This window comes from Sparus aurata, chromosome 7 (genome assembly GCF_900880675.1).
Source record: "Sparus aurata chromosome 7, fSpaAur1.1, whole genome shotgun sequence".
In the NCBI taxonomy this organism is placed as follows: domain Eukaryota; kingdom Metazoa; phylum Chordata; class Actinopteri; order Spariformes; family Sparidae; genus Sparus; species Sparus aurata.
In genome coordinates this window covers 3,131,901-3,148,939 of record NC_044193.1, presented here as the reverse complement: position 1 = coordinate 3,148,939, position 17,039 = coordinate 3,131,901, and the positions used below count along the sequence as shown (strand labels likewise).

The 17,039-nt window shown below is 41.6% G+C and overlaps 2 protein-coding genes across 5 annotated transcripts in view; both read left to right on the top strand.

The window, feature by feature from the left end:
• Positions 1–206: 206 nt before the first annotated feature.
• Positions 207–4,054, top strand: rps21 (ribosomal protein S21). Of its 2 annotated transcripts, none has more exons than XM_030424353.1 (6): positions 207–283; positions 746–827; positions 1,034–1,097; positions 2,472–2,543; positions 3,064–3,119; positions 3,992–4,054. In XM_030424353.1, exons 2-6 carry the CDS (start codon positions 778–780, stop codon positions 3,999–4,001), a joined length of 252 nt encoding a protein of 83 aa, XP_030280213.1. In that variant the 5' UTR covers positions 207–283; positions 746–777; the 3' UTR covers positions 4,002–4,054. The 2 variants fall into 2 exon arrangements, with proteins under 2 accessions (XP_030280213.1, XP_030280214.1); XM_030424354.1 differs by having other exon boundaries at positions 3,064–3,140.
• A 2,602-nt stretch (positions 4,055–6,656) lies between these two features.
• Positions 6,657–17,039, top strand: part of lama5 (laminin, alpha 5) — a 102,800-nt gene continuing 92,417 nt past the window's right edge. The window contains exons 1-4 of one of the 3 annotated variants that reach the window (XM_030424402.1): positions 6,657–6,728; positions 6,903–6,995; positions 9,392–9,588; positions 10,111–10,233. In XM_030424402.1, coding sequence (XP_030280262.1) covers positions 10,126–10,233 — 108 coding nt within the window. In that variant the 5' untranslated portion in view covers positions 6,657–6,728; positions 6,903–6,995; positions 9,392–9,588; positions 10,111–10,125. Of the gene's footprint in view, positions 6,729–6,902; positions 6,996–9,391; positions 9,589–10,110; positions 10,234–15,732; positions 16,298–17,039 lie in introns of those variants that run through there. The other 2 variants (XM_030424400.1, XM_030424401.1) reach the window with 2 other exon arrangements.

The window sequence follows — 17,039 nt, the reverse complement described above, 5'->3', positions numbered from 1 at the left end:
CTCATCAGGAGCTTTCATTTCATGTATATAACACATTTAAAGCTAAAATAAATCAAAGTGTTTGAAATGTTTTATAATAACAATTAATTACTGATTGTTTCTAATGCCCTGGTCAGACAACACTTACAGTGAAACAAAACAGTCTCAAATTGTCCTCACAGTGTCTGCATGTGTTTTGCAGTACTAACAAAATCCTGCAGGTGGCGACACGTTCAGAGAGAGGGAGATACTCTACTTCCGGGTTCGTCGCTCTTCCTTTCCTGTCGGCCATTAGTCGTATACGGTGAGTATCTGTCGGGCGCTCCTCTTGAAAATGTACAAAAATCCTAATTTACCCTCGTGTAGCCGTGATTTCTGTAACATTTGTCAAACATAAAGTAACCGTGTAACTGTAGATGATATTTCTGTGATGTTTAACGGAAAAGTTGTGTGTAAATATCAGCCGTTGGTCGAGTGTGAGCAGCCACATGCGGCCGTTAAGTGCTAACATGCTAACAGCGCAAGCTAACTGCTAGCTAACTCCTGTAAATGCTGATGTCTGTGTAGCTTCACATAGAAGAAATGTTACTTTTTATTCTTACCGAAGACATTTATGTAGCTTTTGAATAACAGAGGACTGATAGAATATTAAGATATGTTTTCCACGTGTGTCTTCAGAGTGTGACCGGAGTTGTGGAAGCTAGTTGGCGTTAAAAAAAAAATGCTTTTTCTGATTTCTCACGAAAGTTTAATTAATTTTTTTCAGCTTTGTAAGCGACCACCTGTACAACTTTAATCATGCAGAACGACGCTGGTGAATTTGTGGACCTGTACGTCCCACGTAAATGGTGAGTGATGATCCATACACAATAGCTGAGGAATCATCTTGATCATTTTTGGGGAAATACACTTTTGTTATCAGCTGAAAGCTTGCATAATTTGTCCTTCAGGCTCAGTTGAAAGCTGTGTTGGTCATAACTATACGTGTGGATGTCAGTGTGTATGATGTGACTCATAAGAAGGTGAAAGTAATGTACTTTGTGCGTTTTTGCAGCTCTGCTAGCAACAGAATCATTGGAGCCAAGGACCATGCCTCCATCCAGATGAACATTGCTGAGGTAAAATTAATAGTATCAGTAGGAAAGTTGATCATCTTATGTATGAATATGTGTAAATGTCCCCAGTAGTATTGTCACGATACTGGAATTTTGTACTTTGGTTCAATGCTTAGAAAATGGTCTATATTCAATACCAGGGACGCACAACATGTCATTTGTGTGCCGTGTCTTTGGTACAGCACCCTCCAAGTCAGGTTACTTATGTCAGTATGTAAAGATCTACAGCAGTGCATGTTTCAGTGTGCTGTCTGAGAGGATACCAATACTACAAAAACGAGTGTTGAAACCATTTTTAGATAATAGGTATTAATAGTTATATATATTGCAACAGTTTCATCAAACCTAGTTTCAAGATTTAGCCTGACGTGGACATTTTATGTTGATGATTTAAACTTCTTATCTGTAATAACTTAAAGTTAAATATAACAAGTTGAACTTGAATAACCGTCGCGCCTTATTTATGAACTGTGTATGTTTTTATGACTGTGACTCATAGGGCACTGCTAGCTTGGTGCTATACTGAAGTGAATTTGTATACAGTCGTAAAACCAACAGGGAGGCCCAGTGTTGGTTGTGAGATTTGCATGGAGTTCATAAGCGTAAACCACAACATCACCATGACACTGAGGTGGAATAGTACTGGGGAGAATGGAAGCTGTTACATAATTTACAGCTGGACACTCTCGGTCATCAGACCGGCTGTGTAGCATGGAAACAGGAACATAACAAATAGTTTTGTTAGCAAACAAAAGGAACTGATGGAAGAATAATCTTCATTGTGACTGTAAACATAGTCTGAGTCACTGAGACAGTTTGCAGGTCGTTCAGATGCCTTACTGGTTAGTGTTGTGTTTTGTTTTGTTTCTCTAACCCTTACTTAACATGCAGGCTGGGTGTTTTGTTTTCTTTAGATGTTTTGCTATATGTATCTACTTTTTTAGAGATTACAGTTCATCTTCATGTGATTTGTAGTTCAAAGTTTAACAGGGATTTTATGTTCACAATGACGACAACTCCAGAAAGTTCCAGCAGTCTGTTCATTGTTTTTCAGATAGCTGAGTCCAGAAAAGGAAACAGTCAGAAAAATACGTTCACGCGTCTTAAGTCAAGAAATTGATTGGACTTATAAAATGATTTTAGCAAACCTATAACCTGCTAAAGCACCAAAATGGCACCTTTTTTTTTTAGTTGCTGGCTGGTTTTGTTAGATATTCAAGATGCAAAATTGTTGTGAAATCAATTCAGTGTCAAGAGATTAAAACATTTTAACATCTTATGTTGAAGGACTTTGAGAGCTCCACACAAAGTTTTCTATGTTCATCAGTTTGTTTTGTACTTGACATGTTCTGACGCAGTGTGCTCTGTCATCTACAGGTCGACAAGGTGACTGGTCGCTTCAATGGTCAGTTCAAGACCTACGCTATCTGTGGCGCCATCCGCAGAATGGTAAGTCTCAGCTGAATGTTGTATTGTGTTTTGAGGAAACCCAGAAAATCAGCTTGCTTGTCTTGTAGCTTCCATTTCTGTGTGTTTTGTAGGTCATGATTTTAATCTATGAATGCAAGTTGGTCGCATTTTTGTTAACTGAAAGACCAACCTGACAAGTGATGATCGACGACTGTTTATCTCTTTCATCGGGTCACTTTTGTTGCACAGATAATTTTTCCATTGTTTTCTCTGACCCGTTTATTGATAGTGGGTAAAAAGTTCAAGAGGAAATTGATTATTTTGATACAGAATCATTTTACAAATTTGCAGCTGTTGTGATTTAATAATTGAAAAAAGGACAGCAGAGGAAGGGTTTAGATACGTTTGACTGACTTTAGATTCTGCTTAACAAAAGGAGTTCCTGTGTTCTCTGTATAGAAAACAACCTCAGCCTGACCCCGAGTCAGCTGCTACAGTAAATAAGTGTCTTTTACATGCAGAGTTTTTGTCTGAGCAGATTTTTTTATGTCTCCTACAGGGTGAGTCTGATGACTCCATCCTCAGGCTCGCAAGGAATGACAGCGTTGTTGCAAAGTAAGAACCTGATGTTGCAAAGTAAGAACCCGTCGTTGCTCTTTGACCAAGGAGAGGGAATCAGTTGTGCCTCTCAGACTGTTAAAACAGTCTGACACAAGAAATTCACACATTTTAAAAATAATATGGGTATATAATTCACCAGACATTTTGACTGAAGCACAGGTGTCGTTCTAAATACATGAACAATGTGATAGTGAGCCAGCATGCAAAACAAACAGGAGCCTGAAACTGAAGCGGCTAAATGCCGTTTATAGATGGAGCCCAAAATAACTCCAAAACGAAATCTGAAAAAATGCCCACACTAGCAAATAACTGTTTCCAGGTGTGATTGTCTTGCTCTAGTCTCATTTCTTCGAACATGGCGTGCGATGATCGTAAATGTGACCGTTTGTTGTGTTGTGTTGGGGTGGCAACTATTGTTGGTTGCACACCACCACCTATGACACAGTGAGGATAAATGGAAATGATTAAAGAGGCACTGGATTCTTGATGAAACATTACCGTATGTCTATTATTAACATAACTATTTGAAGTTTACACATCATATTAATAGTTCAATTGGTCATTGTATTGCCACCTGTTTTCTTAGTGTGACAGGTCCCTGAACATGGGTCCATTCATGGCTTTATAAACTGAGACATTCCTACAAGTTTTGTTGTTGAAAATACTAGAATAGATTGTGATCAGATTATCTCGTAACCGCAGAGAGGAAAAAAGTCAGCTGTTTATCAATTTAAAACTTGGAACAGTCTGGAATTTGGAAAACACAGTAATTATTTTGTCTTAACATATTGTGCATGATGTTTATCAGGGTTTGGATCAGAAACTTCAATTTGGAAACTAACTTGTTTTCCTCTCTTGTCTCACAGGAACTTCTAAGCGTGACGTTGGATCTGTGGAATCTTTGTAAAATAAAATGGGATAAAAAAACACTTTCTTTGTCATCGTTTTCATTGTTATTACTCTAACTGATGGACATGAACTGGTTAATAGTTTGAGCATTGGGCTTTAATTCAACATTTGAATCTACTGTGAATGAACGTGTGAATTGTGTTAATGATTAAAATATCCAGGTGAGGAATAAAACAAGCTGCATATAGTCCTCATTTCCACTTAATCGCCAGGTGAAATCTAATTTAAGTGTTATTGACACTTTTTTTTAATCAAATGATCTAAGTGATGCATGCTATGACAATAGAGATGCAATCAAATGGAGATTTTGATAAAAGGTAAAGTAAGGCAGCATGAAAAGATGTGTTGGATTGATCTGAAAGTACACACCAACAACCTCTTCACTGACAGACATTACTGCTGGCTTTTATTGTAGAAGGTGGTGAATGAAGCCTCACACATGTAGTTATCAGAGAGTCCAGTGGTTCTGTTGGCTGTCACAGAAAACAATAGGCTGCAGAGCTTGATGTGAAAAGTTCTGGTTCACAGCTTGCTCAATATAATGTGATTGTTATTAATTTGTGAGGACTTGCAGTATAAATAGAAGCATGAATGAAATGATGTAAAATACCTGTGGCGGTCTGAGGTGACGAACCCTCTTACGTCAGTATAAACCATTACAGGTAATGAAGGAGCACATTGAGACAGAGCTCCATCCTCACTGAGGCTCCCTCCAGCAGAGGGCAGCATGTGACAGGAAATGGAGCTTCATCCAGAACCAGAAAAACTGGTTTCATGCTGCAGGCAGAAAAGGAAATCCATCAGGGTCTGCACTTCAGTACTGCATTGTTATATTTTTGATATTCCACAATAAGAAAACAATAAATGAAACATGCACCTGATGCATTAGCCTTAATAATTCAGTCATTCTGCCCTGATCATAACAGCACATCACTGCTGAGACTCCATTATTGACCCGACAGACAACCTCTGCTTTAAAATGAGAGCTTGTGTATAGGATCCTAACATTATTCATTCATGTATGTGTGTGTACCTGTATATTTTATTTATGTGGCATGCAATCTGTGTTGTTAATGACAAATACATTACCCCTGATCCTTGCTCTTATACGACTTATTTATTTTAATATAAATAAATCAAACGTAAGCTGTATATTGGCTTTTGTACTTTTTCACCCTTGCTGTTTAAACTTTACTGCATGTTTTGTATGCAAGTTGTTGTATAAATAAAGCTGAGTTGAGTGAGTGGATTCAACTTCAGACATCCTGTATTACTAAAAATATGATTTATATAAATAAATAAAAACACCTTTTTAAACAGTTTTACCTGCATAGTTGGCCCTGTTGCAGTTTCTCAAATGTGAGAAACAGCGCCCCCCTTTCAATACAGCGTGCGCTATGTGACAGTTGAGTGGTGAACGGCGGTACTGCAACGAACAGGTGCAGCGCCGCCGAAAGGATGTCAGGTGAAGTTGGTGTCCTTTTACTGAAAGTGTTCAATATATCAGAAAAAAATAATCTCTGTTTGGCTTTCGGAAACTGTGAAAGCTTAAAATCTTAACTCGATGAAAATATGACAATTTAGTAACATTGTTCAAAGGAAGCAGTAGGGAGAAAGAGCTAATGTAGCAGTTTAGCTAGCAATGTGTGTTTTCCAAGCTAGCTAGCGTTAGCATGTGAAAACTGCAAACATAACAGGAGATATAAACGGAATTCATGTTTAAGCCCATTAGCTTCATGTAGTTTACATTTTTAGGATTCTAATCTTTAATTTTATTTGATTTAGTGTTCAAAGATGGGGGATAGCGTTCAGGGCGGCCGTTAGCCTCCATTCATTTCCGGCTGCACCAACTGAAAGTCTGTGACGTCACGGATGGTTTTGTTGTTGTTTATTTGTTTTTTCTTGTTTTTGTGTCAGAGAAACAGAGAAATCTTTATTATTGACACTATCTGTGTGAGCAGGCTTCATATTCCATCATACAAAATGTTCAATTGAAGCTTTTTTCCACACGGAAAATTTGTAATTTTTAAAAAGTAACTGCTTCCGAAGCCATTAAAGCCCTCTAACCACCCAAATCCTTAATGATATGAATATTTTAGCTGCTTACATCATATATTTTGGTCCTAACTATCCCTGAATGTCATCTTATTTGCTGATTTTAAGACTGATTGACTGAACAAGACGGGTGTCGACTGATATCAGATAAATCAGTGCATCCCTAATTTCCATATGGTTGCAGTTTAATAATAAAGTAAAGTAACAAGATTTGTTATTTACGAGCTAAAGTGTCTTGTAAAGTACTCTTGTTATTGACCTCCAGTCTACTGTGAACTTATCTGAAGTGGTTAGTCAACACTTTACTGCCCTAAAGGACATTTTCTCCTCAAAATTAGGTTTGTCTCACGCTCTTCCTGTCATTAGTAAAACAATCTCTGTGAACGCAGGTGTACGGTAACAAAACTCTGATTAAATCTGACTTTGGGATTTCCATTAAAGTCAAAGCAGCCTTTGCCAAATCAAAGATGAAGGATAATTTTCTCCGCCCTGCTCAGCACCACTGATGTCGGACTGTTGTCGCAACTGGATTTTGTACTTGCAGCTCTTCTGTGTTACCTCCAACTGTCTGCACCATCTGGCTTTCAAAGAACGAGCGAGCAGATGACGTGGAGGTCAAAGTGGGAATAACAGGGCAAGGTGAAGGCAAGGGGAGGTTACAGTGGTCATTTAGGCTAAACACAGTGTGGAGGTGATGGTCCGCTGGTGTGTGAGAGCGCTTTCAGGGCATCTTTAACCTCAGTGATAGCTGTCGTCGACTGCTGCTTTACTGCTTCGTTCCCACACATCCTCCCTCTCTTCTTTTCCCTACAGGTGAGAAGCAGTGCAGGTGAGAAGTATATCATCATCATCCTCATCACCTCCTTTGCTTTTTTCCCAGAAGCCCTTGCTGGACTATGCACTGTGGTATGTGAATATTTGCAGCACTCTTACCCTCTCCACTTCACATATTTCACCGGTCATACCTGTGCATCTGCACGTCGACCCGATAGAAACGCCGCTACACCAGGTAATAGGTAACTAGCTGTCACCTTCTTTCCTCCTCCCTCTTTCTCAGATGAAATGACAGACTCTCTTAGTGAGTGTGCTCTGCTGTTCAGCCTCTTCCTGTTTATGGACAAATTACTAACCATTAGCTGCCTCAGACCTGTGTGTCGTGAGAAAAACTCTGACAGGACACGAACCCACCTTGTCTAGGAGGACTGAAGTCTGAAGTCGCTATTTCCAAGTAGCTACTCCTGACTTCCAATGTAAATGCCTCCCGGTGCATTTGTTTGGGAAAACTGCAGCAAACTAATGAACTAATGGCAAGTCTCTGCACCTTACAAGCATCTAGCAAAGAGACAGGAGGAGGCTCGCAAAGTCTCCTATCAAGCATAAATCAACTGAATGGAAATGAGAATGGCAACAAAACAAAAGAAGCAATCATAGAAATAGTTCTGCTTACTGTTCTGGTGTTGGAGGTCGTCTTTCTTTAAAGTTAGTACAATTGATTGCAGCATGAAGCTCGTTAGACCCTAAAAAATATTGGCTGGAACAAAACACCAATTGTTGGTCTTAATAGGGCAGAAAAATATGAATTAAGTGCTCATGTTTGCATGTCAGACTCAAAGCTGAGCTAAACAATAAGCATTGCTACATGCTGCGGTCCAGCAGAAGGACAGAATCATGTTGCTTTCCTCAGATTGATGTGTGGCCACCTAAAGCTCCTTTCATATCCGCACTGCTAGCCTAAAATTTTCCAAACATCACCCAGAGGAGCTGCATGTGTGAATGCAAACGTCCGAATCACTCGGCCATGAAAAGAAACCAAAGCTTTCGAGGAAACCAAACCCATCCGCAGCACGAGGCTCTTATCAGTCGCAGAGATTTTTGGTAATGTTAAGGATAAAAGATTAACTTGAATTCCTCTGCTCAAAGTTTTCTTTTTTCATTTGTTACTATTCGAATATCAGTAACACACACACACACACACACACACAGAGTGCATCATCTTTTAGAGCCAAACTCTTGATCTGGATCTAAATTAGATGCTAAACATGCGTTGGTGGTGTTTCTCAGCCTGTGGCAGGGAGCGCCTGACGAGTCGCAGCTCGCCCAACAATGAACTTAACATGAAGGGATGGAAGCCCCTCACACTCCCCCCCCCCCCCCAACCCGAACCCCTTCACCTGGCCCCCTGCATACCTTTCACACACACACACACACACACACACACACACACACACACACATACTCGCACTCAGAGAGAGACAAAGAACAGTGTTTCAGCTACTAGACAAGAGGCTGAATATGGTCCCATAGCGGAGGACATATCCTTATCTCTAGGCTCTTATTGCATTTGTTCTTTAAATAGAACTTTACTTTATGTTCTGTCGGCAGGTTTTTGTGTTATTGAGTGAAGCTTCTATTGTTGCTGATTGAAGTTCAACCTTATTTCCATCTAAATAGGAGTTTATGTCACTGATACTTCCAACACTGCCTGTCAACACAGGCAGTTCACATTTGGGGCTTTTCCCCTGGCCGCTGATTCAAACCATACTCCGCTCATTTGCTTTCCCATATTCAGTAGTTTTAAGCAGTCCAAGCGGGCTCCAGTGACACCTCGGGACCGCGGCCAACCCTTTCTACCCCTCAAACAGGCCTGTGTGGCGAGACTCCACTCATGTCTGTGCAGGAGACCGAAGATGTTTTCAGTAAATAAAAGTGTCTGGGTGTTGAGCGCCAAGTAGTTTTCACTGAATCTCTGTGGTGTGAAGTTGACTTTCTCTCCTGTGTTTGTACTTTCAGATATCTGCTGTAGTTTACTGTGTCATCATGTTCAACAGTTCAGGTTACCGCTGATGAAAACACTATATTTCCTGATTTCGTCGGTTAATGACACACCTTCAAGCAGGTAGCCTGGTTGTCATAGAAATGTGAGTCCCTGCCACTCTGGACTGGACAAAAGTGAACGTGCTGATTCAAACTGGGTCAAACCGAAACAAACACATGGAGTGGAAAAGTCCCAATAGAAATCAGTAAATGAGTGCTGACCTTTCAACCTGCTGCTCCTCTAAAGGCCACTAGATGTCAGCTCAAACTAAACTCAGGCAGACAGGTGAACTCTAAACCTGTCGCAATATTTCTTATTTAAAGAATAAGAAAGTAAATCACTCCAACTTCTGAGTTTTTTCGTTCGTAAAGTTATTCATCCTCTCCTCTTCTCTGCCTCCTCTTCCCTTCCTGCCCTTTGCCGCGCCTCTCTCTCTCTCTTCTCTATCTATCCAATCTCTCCTGCTCATCCTTTTGTCCGTCTTCAGAAGCAGCCCGGCTCGTCTCTTTGTGTCTCTTTGTCCTCTTTCGGATGCCAGCAGACTTCAAAGTAGGCGAGAGCCATGAAGGGGAAAGGAGGAGAAAGAGAGACTGGATGGAGAGAGTGAGCAGGTCAAAGAGAGGGAGGAGGCTGCAGTGTCAAGAAAAGTGGATGCTAACTTTAACCTGTCGGGGCGTCGTACCTGTAAGAGCACAAAAACACCATCATCGATATTTGATATACAACCCATACTTGTTTTATGAGGAAGGAAACATGCTTATTTGGCGACACTATGGACAGAGCGAGGCTGTTTGTTCCTCTCTTAATGCTTTGTGCTAAGCTGCATATTTCCAGACATGTTCAAAGTTTTCTCTGAAATTGTATTTTTCACTGAACTTCCAAAAAAAACAATATCCCTGAAAAATGTAGAAGAAAAGACACATTTGGCTTTTTTCAGACTATTACAAGTAAGTTTGTTCTGAGGGTGGACGGCGTCATGTGGTCAGTCGTATTAAAGGGGTTGAAAATGGGATGAAATCTGACTTTTATAAAGTTTTATGTCTTGAGGTGAGGAGCATGAATGTGTTTTATAGAACCTGATGGCAACGTTCCAGTCAGCGGGCGACCAGACATCTCACTCTGCTCTGAAGAGTTGGATAGACTGGTTGGACCGCCTGACCCACAGACATCACTAACTCCAGGCTCTGATCCTTTTCTTTGTGGCAGTAAAAGCAGAACTGTATGAGGAACAAAAGAGAGAGAGCGAGAGAGAGAGAGAGCCAGGAGAGGGCCCACCAGGAGAGTGTGCGGTTTGAAGTATCTCATAGAAGCAGACAAAGAGGAGGGCATGTAGGTACCTGCCTCACGCACACACTCTTTAGTCCGCTGTCAACCCCAAACATCCCCTCCCCGGCCCACAGCACTTCAAACATATCCGCCCACAGCACTGTGTGTGTGACATTTGTGTGTGTATGTGTGTGTGTGTGTGTGTGTGTCTCCGAGTCGTATCTGATCCAGAACACGAGGCGGAGCATCCGAGGAATGCCGGGATAATAGACAAACAGAATTTACTAAATACTGTTATCATGTGGATGGACTGAAGTTATGGCGGCACGGGAGGGAAACGTGAACCATGAGCACGTATGTGTGTTTGTGTGCAAGTCTGTGATGATAAGAGCATTAAGCACAGTTTTGACTGAAGGCAGATACTAACAGATGGATTTAGATGGAAGCGTCTGGTTTTGGGTGAGGACGGGAGGACGGAGCTGCTCAGTGGACACGTTACTTCATCAGTGGTTCCGGACATTTAAATGGAAAACTATTTATTCTTTTTAATAAAAAGAAAGGTATGTCTTTTTGTAAACGGTGACAAAGACGTGTCATTGGAATTTCAAAATAAAGGCACATCTTAACGATGGTGCCGATATGAATCGATGTTTGCACTTGGGATTGGATCGTTAATCACGTAACTTACACAACTCACAACTTAATTATTTACATTTTTCTGCAACGAATATATACTTCTACTCCTCTGCGTGTGTGTTGCAGTGTGTGAATGTGTGTGTGTGTGTGTGTGTGTGTGTTAGTAGGGAACAGCAGGGGGTAAGTGGGTTCAATTAAAGGAGCAGTGAGCAGTTGCCTCGGCAACAAGTGGCCTATCCCTGACTTCTCCTTTGGTCTCCTGGGGAACCAGGAAGTAGATTAGTTATAGATTTCAGGAAGAAAGACTGAGGATTAGTGAGGTGAAACGACGAGCCCTTTCTCATCCTCCCTCATTACTCGTTTTCTCCTACTTTTCTCTCTCTCACAGTTTTTTTCACTTCACTTTTATTTTTATTTTTGTTGGTAGACGACAGGACTCCCGTTGTTTTCTCGTTGTTGTTTTTCCTTCTGCATTTGTTGATCACTCTCTTGTATTATTCAGAGTCTCTCCCAGTCTCTGAATAGTTATTTAATTGTATCTATCACAAAGGTTAAGCTGCTTGCATTAAAGTTACATTATGTTTTTCTTTCACTGCACAAACTAGCCAGATTGAGATCTTTACGACAATGGACTGCGGTGTTTATACCGCTTTTGTCAACAGGGGTCGCCAGAAACGACTAAAGAATGAGAGTTCCTCGTAGGTGCTTTAAGTTTTCCTGCCAGAAGAACTTAATTGTAAGTTAAAGAGGACATATTATGCTAATTTCCAGGCTCATAATTTTATTCGGGGGTCCTAGTAGAGTAGCTTTACAGACATACGGTTTCATAAAACTCATTTTTTTTGCTCATATGGTGCATTTCTGCAGCATCCCTTTCACATCGTGCCTTGAACACTCTGTTTTAGCTACGTAGTGAGACGTCTCGCCTCTGTACAATCTTCGGTGAGAGTTGCACATGTGCATTACTTAACGGACAGGATGTAGCCAATCAGAGGCAGAGGAGGGTGGGTCAATTGGCTGATTAATTGGATTGTACATTATTTATGATGAATATATCAAAATGTTTATATGTATATAACTGCTGTTACAAAGTGACGAACATAAGTTACGGAAGTAAAGACTCGACTCCAAACCAGACGCTCTTTTTTACTTTCAGACCTTTTGCATGCACACAAATGCTTCATAAAACAATATAGAAAAGACAAACACCCAAAAGCACCATATGAAATCTTTAAGAGAGGCTTTTTCCAGGACATTTTAGTTTCATTGTCAGAAAATTACCTCCAGTTTAATCTGTTTCTAGTTTTCTATCATTGTAAACTGATTTTTGTTTTTGTTTTTGACAGTTGGTTGCGAAAAAAGACAGACATTTGTTGACATCATCTTCGTTCCGAGGGAGCATTTTTTAAAGGATCTGATATTTTGCAGACTAGATTGAATAATTCATGGGTTGATTGACTGATTGGTGAAAATTGGGTTATAATTTGCCGCTATAAACTTGAGCACACTGAGTACAGAAGAGTCTCTTGTGTGACCCGTGAGCCTACAAGCAGCCTGTGGAATGTTTCTAGTGTGTCAGTGAATGAAGCTCTGCGGCATTAACACACTACCTCGAGACTCCTTTAAACTACAGGAGGTCACTGACCCCTGTGTGTGTGTGTGTGTGTGTGTGTGTGTGTGTGTGTGTGTGTGTGTGTGAGGCAGGCAGCAGTCCGCTGGTCAGAGTTCAGCATGTGTTACACAGACGATGGAGGAAGTAGATGTGTGAGCTTGTTGGACTCTGGACCGTGTGACGCACAAACATGGCAGCAATTTCACCTGCCCGACTTCAGTTTATCAACTTTCGGACTCCTTTTCGTTGCTCTCAGCGCCCACAAAACGATTTATTTCTGATATCGACGTCCTTTCAAAACCCAAAGGCCTGTAAATATCACCTTGACTCACCTGAGCAGCTGTTATCTGTGTGGCGGAGAAACGCTTTCATCTTCTGAAGTGGTTCCTGCAGCTTGATTAGACGGTGATGTTTAGAGTCCACGAGAACACACAGCTTACACACACACACACACACACACACACACACACACACACACAGCTGCTCAGGTGTTCCCCAGAGGTGTACACACTTTAGCCCAAATACAAGACTCTGTGTTTGCAGCGGCATGCTTTTTAGGACCTGAAGTGATTTCTTGTGCTCTGAATTTTAGGTTTTGTTAAATAATCTACACGTAGCTTCAACTGTAAGACTCTTCATACACTCTTTAATATTTAACTTACTGCATATAGACTCTTATGCAAGTTAGGCTAACTTTCATGCAGCCTGTAAAAAAAATGCTTCATCCTTAAATTTACTCAGAGGTCTCCAGAAAAATGTGCCTGAACTTGTTGCATTGTGCTGTGAGTAACATAGAGTTTGCTTCAGTTCAGATGAACACGGTTTAGAGATTACAGTCATGCTACCGGATCTGCGAGACTATTCTTGGGCGGGATAGCTTAGCTTAGCAAAATGCTAACATCATCGAGTGACCAGAAACTTTGAATCATCCCTGACATTCAAAAAGACCATCAAGAAAATCGACTTTGAGGTGCAACACAGATTCGAAACAAAAGTTTTTAAACAAGTCAGCTCAACAACATCCATCCTAGAAGAGAGAAAGAAACTAAGAGAGAATTCAGACGGAGGACAGCAGCTCTCGGTGGATCCGAACTGAAGATTGTTGAGCAAAAGAGGATTATTCTGGTGTCAGAGGATGGACTCTTTTCTTCTGTGACATGAACCGTTTAGACTTCAGGAGAGAGTGTGTGTCGAGACTGAATACTGAGTGGACCGACTGTCTCGCTGTCTTGTTTGTCTCTCGCACATTTACATTGAGCCGCTCGCTGACCGACAGCAGCAGCAGGAGGAAGACGAAAGTCTGTATGGGACAGTGTGACAGCTCCCAGGGAGAGAGACCACAGAGATCACAGAGCGACGGACAGAGGAGGACGGATCGTAAGTGCAGGAGAAGAAGAAGAATGACAGGCCGTCTACTCTCTCCTGGAGTATAAGCAGACAAACAACACAGTCACACATATTCGAACGAACGAACACAGGAGCTGTTTCCAGGGGACGCAAAAAAGCCCTGAGTTTGGCATTACAACGACCCCCATCTTGATTTCTGGAGCCTGAAGTGACCATATTTTCCAACATCCTCTTCCTTAACTTAACGATCATCGCCAGTGTTTGGATTGTCCGCTCTGGGCTCCTGTAGAAATATGGTGGACTCAATCTAAAGTAACAAAAACGCAGCTATTCTCAGTTTAAGCTGATTATACACTAATAAAACACAGTTACGATACTGTTTATATATAATTTGTGCTACTAGGCCACAGTCCTGAAAAGCAAATTAAGCCTGGTTGTCATCAAGTGACCCAACAGGCTTGATATCCAATCAGAATCACTAAATTTGTGTCTCAGGGTCGTAAAACGAAGAAAGTGTCATATTTCTACTTCCCAACTACATCCAACCCATTCGTCCACATTTGAGTTTGAGATGGAACAAAATATTTATCAAGTTTCTAATTCCACAGATGACTTGTTCTTATTATATGTTGTTATTCTTCCTTGTCCTGTCTGCTTACAGGGCTTGTGTGGCCGTGTGTGTGTTTGTGGAGAGCACCTGTCAGTGTGTTTTTATTAGTGTGTGTGTGTGTGTGTGTGTGTGTGTGTGTGTGTGTGTGTGTGTGTGTGTGTGGTTTGATTTCCCCATTTGTTGTTTTGCCACTTGGTGGGTGCGATGCAGGAATGTCAGATGAATCAGACGACATCAGTGTGCTGAAGCAGTACAACTTCACTGGGACTTTAATAATTAAAAGTGACCAAAACACCTTTTCTGCATTAGAACTTCTTAAAAATAAGATTTAATATCGCTGCATGTTGAACAGGGATGTGTGTGATGGGTTAATATCAGCCGATATCGTTGGCCAACCCGATAAAATCTGTCGGGCTCTGACACAGAACAGAAAGAGAAAGGAAGTGTTTTTAAGGACGGGAAAAGATCAAGAAAGGAAAAAGGGAGGAAGCTGGAAGGAAAGAAGGGAATTAATGGGAGAAAAGACTGAGGAGAGAAAGGTAGAGGCACGGGAAATGAAAGTTGAATGGAAGGAAGTAAGGAAAGGATGAGAGGAACGGGTGTGATAGACTCCAAAAAAAAACTGGAAAAATTACACAAACATGATAAAATTAACCCGAGGATCAAACTTAAGTTACTTTAGCAGATCTCATGCTGCATCAGAGCCAAATACGCACTTTATGAAATTAATTAACAGATGAGTTAATCTGCAATCAGTAAAAAAAATAAATAAATCTGTAATTTTGATAACCCCACTGTACATTTACAGTATCTTTGATGCTAAAGTACATTTAAAGGTGCCATACGTAAGAAGTGGCATCCTGCTGCTAACTGCGGCTAACGTTAGCTTAGTTAGCTCAGTTAGCCGTGCAGCTAGCAGTCCAGTTTGGGAGCTGGGGGTTAACTTGTCACAAAGTAATCCATAGGTAACGTTGGCCAGGGCTAGCTGGTTAGCATGCTAACTTCAGTAGTCATAATGTCAAAATTGTTATTTTTCACCTCCTGTTGATACTTAAAGTTGATTTTTAAATGTTTTAAGTGTAATTCTTCCATATTGCACCTTTGACATCAGACACTTTAAGGCTTTTGCTCATTAACTGATCATTTTTGGTGACTTTCACTTTTACTAAACTGATATTTTTAAGTGATATCTTCACTTTTACTCCAGTTTGAGCTGTGGATACTTTTTAAAACAGTGCCAAACACTGAGCAGTGATGGAGGCTGTGCCCTCCTCCTGCCATTGGGGCCGGGCCTGCAGAGAGGGAGGGAGGGAGGGGGAGAGAGGGAGAGAGGGAGGGAGAGAGCAGAGTGAGTTAGGTGGCTGCAGGAGGACAGAAAACCTCGACGCTCCGCTCTCCAGGACTACAAACCAGCTCCCCTTCCTCCTTTTTTCTTCTCTTTAGTCCGCAGCTCACCTCCTTCACTTCCCCCCTTCCTCCACAAATGCAGTAGCTACTTCTCCTCCTGCTCACATCGATTCCTTCCTTTTAAACTTTTTTCTTTTATTCCCGGAGCGGACCGAGTCGAGCGAACAGGTGGAGAGCGAGAGATGGTGATGATGATGGCGAGCGGACCGGCGCCGCTCGCTGCTGCTGCTGCGGAGCTCTGCCCGGCTCTGCGCGCTCGGACGCGGGCGGCGCTGCTGCTGCTGTGGCCGCTGCTGCTGCTGCTGCTGCTGCGGAGCTCCGTGTCGGCGCAGGAGCTGCCGACCAACGGGGTGAACGGCTACAGCCTCCACCCGCCCTACTTCAACCTGGCGGAGGGCACCAAGATCACCGCCACGGCGACCTGCGGGGAGGAGGAGGGCGGCAGGACCGTGCACGACCTGTACTGCAAGCTGGTCGGAGGCCCGGTGTCCGGGGACCCGAGCCAGACCATCCAGGTGAGCGGGACCAGAACTTTAAGACCATCTGATTCCCACTCGTGCTGCTCAGTGGTGGATCTTTATTGGACCTTATGGCGTCAGAGAACTAATTAAATCATTTCCTTATTATATTTTGAAGTTTAACCAGTTTATTCCTCGTTATAGATTTTCTCCCAGCTCGTGTTTGGTACTTTAAAATTACTTTAATTGATTTTTTATGCTTTATATCCATGTTGTAACACTCCTGTAGTGTGTGTGATGTTACAGTATGGAGTTTTAATGCATCTTATATAGATATATACTTGAATTTGAGGAGATTTCTGCAAAACTCTGCAAAAAAATTAATTTTTCAAGCGATTTTTTGCATTATTTAAACATTCCTGTGGTATTCCTGGAGGCTCCAAGTGTGTCTGCGGTGCTCAGTGGTGACATACAGTGACTGAAGTCTCTGTAGTATGTCTGTATGGTGAATTTAAACACTAATTTTTAATTCGTTTTACACTTTAATTGGGAAAAGAATGATCCAATCCTGTTGTTTTTGCATTTGCAGCTGTAATATTCCCAAAACGTTGCAATATCTGTCTGTTTTAATGACAAACTTGGAGTATTTTAGTAATTAAACTTGTGTAATATCCTTTAAATACGTGCGATACAGTCACCGTTGCTCTCTCTACTTCACAAACTGCATGTTTCAATCAGTCAGTGTTGTGTTGGATGTGACGCGGATGCCAACACGCACACTTGACGGCATTCAGAGCAG

Coding starts and splice junctions, on each gene's coding strand:
- rps21 (XM_030424353.1), top strand. CDS start 778: ATGCAGAACGACGCTGGTGAATTTGTGGACCTGTACGTCCCACGTAAA. Junction 828..1,033: donor CTGTACGTCCCACGTAAATG/GTGAGTGATGAT, acceptor GCGTTTTTGCAG/CTCTGCTAGCAACAGAATCA. Junction 2,544..3,063: donor GTGGCGCCATCCGCAGAATG/GTAAGTCTCAGC, acceptor TGTCTCCTACAG/GGTGAGTCTGATGACTCCAT.